Source organism: Doryrhamphus excisus, chromosome 16, assembly GCF_030265055.1.
Source record: "Doryrhamphus excisus isolate RoL2022-K1 chromosome 16, RoL_Dexc_1.0, whole genome shotgun sequence".
NCBI lineage: Eukaryota > Metazoa > Chordata > Actinopteri > Syngnathiformes > Syngnathidae > Doryrhamphus > Doryrhamphus excisus.
The window spans coordinates 1,396,332-1,402,331 of NC_080481.1; the positions used below are offsets into that span (position 1 = coordinate 1,396,332).

Genomic DNA, 6,000 nt, shown 5'->3' on the forward strand with positions numbered 1-6,000 from the left:
CACGCAGGCCTCACAGCGAGGTGACCCGAATCCTATTCCACACTCGGGCATCTCTGTGTGGAGTGTGCATGTTCTCCCCGTGCATGCGTGGGTTTTTCCTCCCACATTCCAAAAACATGCTAGGTTAATTAGCGACTCCAAATTGTCCATAGGTATGAATGTGAGTGTGAATGGTTGTTTGTCTATATGTGCCCTGTGATTGGCTGGCCACCAGTCCAATTGGCTTTAGGTCATTTTAATCCATTGGATCATTTTCTGGATTTTACTTAATATGATTTCACTTGGCGGAGTTGCACGGCAGTCGTGTGGTTAGCGCGCAGACCTCACAGCTGGGGTACGCGGGTTCAATTCCACCCTCGGAAATCTCTGTGTGGAGTGTGCATGTTCTCCCCGTGCATGCGTGGGTTTTCTCCGGGTACTCCGGTTTCCTCCCACATTCCAAAAACATGCTAGGTTAATTAGCGACTCCAAATTGTCCATAGGTATGAATGTGAGTGTGAATGGTTGTTTGTCTATATGTGCCCTGTGATTGGCTGGCCACCAGTCCAGGGTGTACCCCGCCTCTTGCCCGAAGACAGCTGGGATAGGCTCCAGCACCCCCGCAACCCTAGTGAAGATAAGTTGTAGAAAATGAATGAATGGAAATTTTGAGGCTGCATAGTGCACGAGTGGTTAGCATGGAGGCCACACAGCTAGGAGACCCGCGTTTGATTCCCCCCTCTGGCATCTCTGTGTGGAGTTTGCATGTTCTCCCCCTGCGTGTGCTCCCACATTCCAAAAACATGCTAGGTTAATTAGCCACTCCAAATTGTCCATAGGTATGAATGTGAGTGTGAATGGTTGTTTGTCTATATGTGCCCTGTGATTGGCTGGCCACCAGTCCAGAGTGTACCCCTGAAAATGGACGCATGAATCAATGAATGAATGAGTGAAAAAGACATCCAAAGAGGTACAATCTTCTGCTTAATAAAACTTTATTTAGTGAAGTAGAAATACGTAGAATTTGGACATCATTGACAGTAATGCATGGATTTAAAATAATTAACTGCAGAAAATGTGTTCATAAATAGGCGGTCAAAGCAAATAAATGTATTTTTCTTTTCTTCCGAGGAGCGCCGTAACTACAAGAGCCAAAGTAGATGCAATTTAAACACACATTAAAATTTTACTGCACATAAACTGTGGAAAACTACGTTTTTATTAGGGACAGCTAAATGCTTTTGCATTTGACCAGCGATTGACTTCACATTTAAAGACCAAACTATTTTGGGAATTTGACGTTTTTAGTGCATATAAACATACCGAACAAACCCTGAACAAGACAGCAGAAATCCAAAGAAGAGAATGGCGGACAATTCCTTCATATGTTGCATAACATAAACCAAAGACCCAAAGGAGTGTCAGACTGCTACTGCAAAACCTATTCGATTATTATGACGGTCAAACTCTGTGTAGTAGCGAGCAATGAAGTTGGCTCCCAAAATCCAAATGGGACCCGTAGGAGGGGGTACATCCAAGCCCCTGAACGTGACAATGCAGACATCTCCCTCGATCTGTGATTGCTGGAACCAAAGTAAATAGTCTATAGACTGATTGACAGTACAACATACATACATACTGAATGAACGCTTCAGCAATTACTGTCCAACTTACCCATAAAATGTAGTCCTCCTGTGTGAGCAAGTACTGATGGCCACCCAGATGGAAAGCGATACTTGGCAATGTCTTCACTGTGTCGCAGTTCACTTTGTACTGATTGAATACATAATTTATGATGCAATCGTTGGGCATTTTTTTTTGTCTGCCAAATATTTCAAGCATGAAATCTTGTAGAGTAAAAAAAAAAAAAAAAATTAAAAAATACTGACCCCACTTTCATCCAGCTGTGCTCCAATAATTTTCATCAACACGGAGACGGAAGAGGCTGGACCGGTGATGTAAGACGAGCCTGTGTCTATCACAGCTGTGCAGCCCTCTGTGCAAAATATCATTTCTGTCCCCACAGAAACGCTGAAAGAAATGTTACATAGTAAAACAAAGTGGGTGTCCAAATACATCATCAAGAGTGTGGGGACGAGGGGGTGGGGGGGGGGGGGTGCATACCCTTTCATGATAACCTCCCATTTGCCCATCTCTTTGGTCTCCATGTAATTAAAGTTCCCAGTGTAGTAGTTTGGGTCCGTGCCACCAAGAACCAGCTCTCCACCTGGGGAATGGTGGGGGTTCCTAAAACCAATACAGAACTTTTAAAGAGGTTTTTTTCAAATATACTGTAATACTTGTTTATCGCAGTTCATTTGTTTCTGTGTGGAGTTTGCATGTTCTACATGTGGAGTTTGCATGTTCTCTGTATGTCCCACATTCCAAAAACATGCTAGGTTAATTGGCTAACTCCAAATTGTCCATAGGTATGAATGTGAGTGTGTTTTTACACTTATTTTTATTTTCATACTTATTTTTATTTTTACACTTATTTTTACACTTATTTTTATTTTCATACTTATTTTTATATTTTTATACTACTCGTCTGGTAGGCTGTATTAAACCCACGGGCCGTATGTTTGACACCCCTTGTCTGAAACATGGAGTAAATGTAATTATTTATTGATTAGCAAATACAATTGTAACATATAACAACAAAAGGGGCCTATTGTTATGTTCAACTATTGACCGACATCAACCACCACAGGAAGTGAGAGGAAGTCAGCTGACCTCAGCCTACCTGCTGTAATAGACGGAGAACACCTCCTCCTTGAGGACATGTTGAGACATGATGCGGTCAAACACTGGAGTGATACCGTCGATGGCCGCATTCGGGTAGCCCATCCCCAGGACGCCGTCAAACTTGGCAAAGATGAACGGCATGGCAGACAGGGCGGTGGCTTCGGCAAAAACCTGGACTACAGGGATTCCACCAACCTGAGGTCAGAGCACACGCTGAGGTTCAGTGTGACCCGAGTCAGAAGCACCGGTTCTTGATTTTGATTACTCACCACGACCACATCCTCGCTAAGAAATCCCCTCACGTTTCCTGAAGCGTACTGGATGGAAAATCCTGTTCCGTTTTCCATGTAGGTGTGCGACCGGGAGGCATCGTATCTATTGTGAGTAACTGGAAGTTTACAATTCGTTAAAGTTTTTTGGGGAGCCTTCATTCAAAGCAAACGTTCTCCTGCTGCACGAGCGTGACACTCACAGCAGGCCGTGAAGAAAGGGGAGCAGCTTTGCGAGGGCACCCACAGGTTAGCCGACCCCGTGTCGAATACTACGTTGAACATCTGAGCCGGGGAGCCAATACTGATTTCCCCATAGTACTGGGTCTTTTAGAGGAAAATAAAAAATCATATTTATACTACGTATTACTATTCAAACTATGAAATTCACTGACACATACGTTAAAAATGTACATTTTCAGTTTTTGTCTGCTTTTTACAAACACACACACACACAGAAAGCATTCCGTAACACCCAGAGGACTAAACTGTCTCACATCCAAATAGTTGGTGAGAGGTGTGGGAGCGGTCCCGTTGCTGAAGTCTTGTGAGCTGATCTGGGCAAGCTCAGTCAACACCTGCTCCACTGAAACTCCCATATCCTGCAGCGTCTCCCTGATAGATGGCATCTTCTTTAGGGTTATTCTGGAAACAAAGTAGACAAGGCCAGAAAAGTCATCCTTTATGTGGTGGAAGACCGACCCACAGGATTGATTTCGGAATGCAAAATAATACACTTTATTTAATCTCTCTGTGTGGAGTTTGCATGTTCAACCCGTGCATGCGTGGGTTTTCTCCGGGTACTCCGGTTTCCTCCCACATTCCCAAAAAAAATGCTAGGTTAATTGGTGACTCCAAATTGTCCATAGGTATGAATGTGAGTGTGAATGGTTGTTTGTCTATATGTGCCCTGTGATTGGCTGGCTACCAGTCCAGAGTGTACCCCGCCTCTAGGGTCCAGCACCCCCCGCAACCCTCGTGAGGTTAAGCGGTAGAAAATGAATGAATGAATAAACTAAGCTAGCTAGCCGACATGCTAGCATTCTCGTCTTCAGCCGTGGCATATTATTATGACGCATGCGGCACACAATCGATTGATGTAAAGATTTTTGAATGATTTTTAACGATACAGGAGAATCTACACTGTATTCTACACTCTATATGTGCTCTGTGATTGGCCGGAGACCAGTCCAGGGTGTACCCCAAAGAAAGCTGGGATAGGCTCCAGCATCACCTCATGAGGATAAGCTAAAATCTTCATTTGTCCATAAAAAATAGGTTAACTGCAATCGTCCACCAGTCCAGGGTGTACCCCGCCTCTCGCCCCAAGACAGCTGGGATAGGCTCCAGCACCTCCGCAGTAGAAAATGAATGAATGAATGAATCCACTTTATTAATATAGGACATTTTATAAACAGAGTTTCCAAAGTGCTGCACTGACTAGTAAAATAAAAAGAAAAAATAAAATACAATAAATAAAGTTACAAATTGAATTTAATAAATAAGTAAAAAATAAAAAAATAAAAAAAAATAATGTTTTATACTTTTATTGCTTTGCTTCTTGTTTTTAATATTTTTATATCTATTTTACTATTTTATTTCTTATTTGATCTTTTAGTTTTGGATGAAATTCAATTTGTACCTTTATTTATTGTATTTTATTTTTACTTTAATTTTGACTTAATTTGCTTTGACCTTGCTCTCTGGCCCGCGTATACTGCCCGTGTGTGTACCTGTGAAGCTGGAGTACAGTAAACCTCGGATATATTGGATTCAATTGTTCCCACTGGTTTTGTCCGATATAAGCGAAATCCGTTATATGCGTATACCGGAAAATGTCCGTTTTACGCATATATGGGATTTATATCCGGTATATGCGTAAATGGGATTTTATCCGTTATAAAAAGGCACTTCCTTGACTATGTTTCCAATGTACCTGGACGCGCAGGCAACGCTGCAAACGCTGCAAATGACGTCGTATAGCGACGTATAGTCACGATTCGGCGAATCGGAGCGCCACGATGCGGCCATCCGATATATGCGAGGGAAATTTCATGGAAATGCATTGGAACGGGACTGGAGATTTTGTCCGAAATAGGCGAAATCCGTTATAAAAAATCCGATATATGCAATGAATTTTTATTGGAAATGCATTACAGAAAAATCGGTTCTTTTTTATCTGTCCGTTGTGAGCGAATTTCCGATATATCCGAGTCCGATATATCCGAGGTTTACTGTATATGCCACCTTAGTGGTGGACAGAGAGAGAGTAAATATTAAATCTAAATATAAAAGGTTCCTTACCTCCTCAAAGCATGACCTTTGCTGACTGCCAGTGACATTGCAAGCAAGTAGACCCAGTAAGCCATTAAAACTGGCATGGTGGCAGATGGAGAAGGTCCTCAATGAATGACGTTTGGACTCACTTCTTCTCTTTCGTTGGGTCCCCTCCACCGTTTTATAGCATCTCAATTGTCCTCTTGACCCACAAGCGACTGATTCTTCCTGGGAGCTTTCTCAATGATGGCCACTTGTAAAAAAAAAAAAAAAAAAACTGAAGTCCACCCCCACTTTAATTCCTCCCCTGGCACATCCCCATTGGTCACATACTCTCCTGTGATAAACGTGTCCCAGTGAGATGTCTGAACTTTGACCTCATGGAACCCAGTGACGACAGAAAGCCGGGTGTGCACATAAAGCTGACCTTTGCAGTTAACCTATTTTTTATGGACAAATGAAGATTTCAGCTTATCCTCATGAGGTGATGCTGGAGCCTATCCCAGCTTTCTTCGGGGTACACCCTGGACTGGTCGCCAGCCAATCACAGAGCACATATAGAGTTTGGAATACAGTGTAGAATTCTCCCGTATTGGTAAAAATCATTCAAAAATCTTGTGTGCCGCATGCGTCGTAATAATATGCCACGGCTGAAGACGAGACGAGAATGCTAGCATGTCGGCTAGCTAGCTTAATTTATTCATTCATTCATTTTCTACCGCTTAACCTC

General features: G+C 42.7%; 1 protein-coding gene across 1 annotated transcript; it reads right to left on the reverse strand.

Annotated features, from left to right (window-relative positions):
- Nucleotides 1-1,386: 1,386 nt before the first annotated feature.
- Nucleotides 1,387-5,374, reverse strand: ren (renin). Its single transcript, XM_058051506.1, has 9 exons — nucleotides 5,298-5,374; nucleotides 3,491-3,638; nucleotides 3,197-3,320; nucleotides 2,994-3,112; nucleotides 2,723-2,919; nucleotides 2,104-2,226; nucleotides 1,869-2,010; nucleotides 1,654-1,752; nucleotides 1,387-1,562 (listed from the first exon to the last, which is right to left on the reverse strand). Exons 1-9 carry the CDS (start codon nucleotides 5,372-5,374, stop codon nucleotides 1,401-1,403), a joined length of 1,191 nt encoding a protein of 396 aa, XP_057907489.1. The 3' UTR covers nucleotides 1,387-1,400.
- Nucleotides 5,375-6,000: the final 626 nt, after the last annotated feature.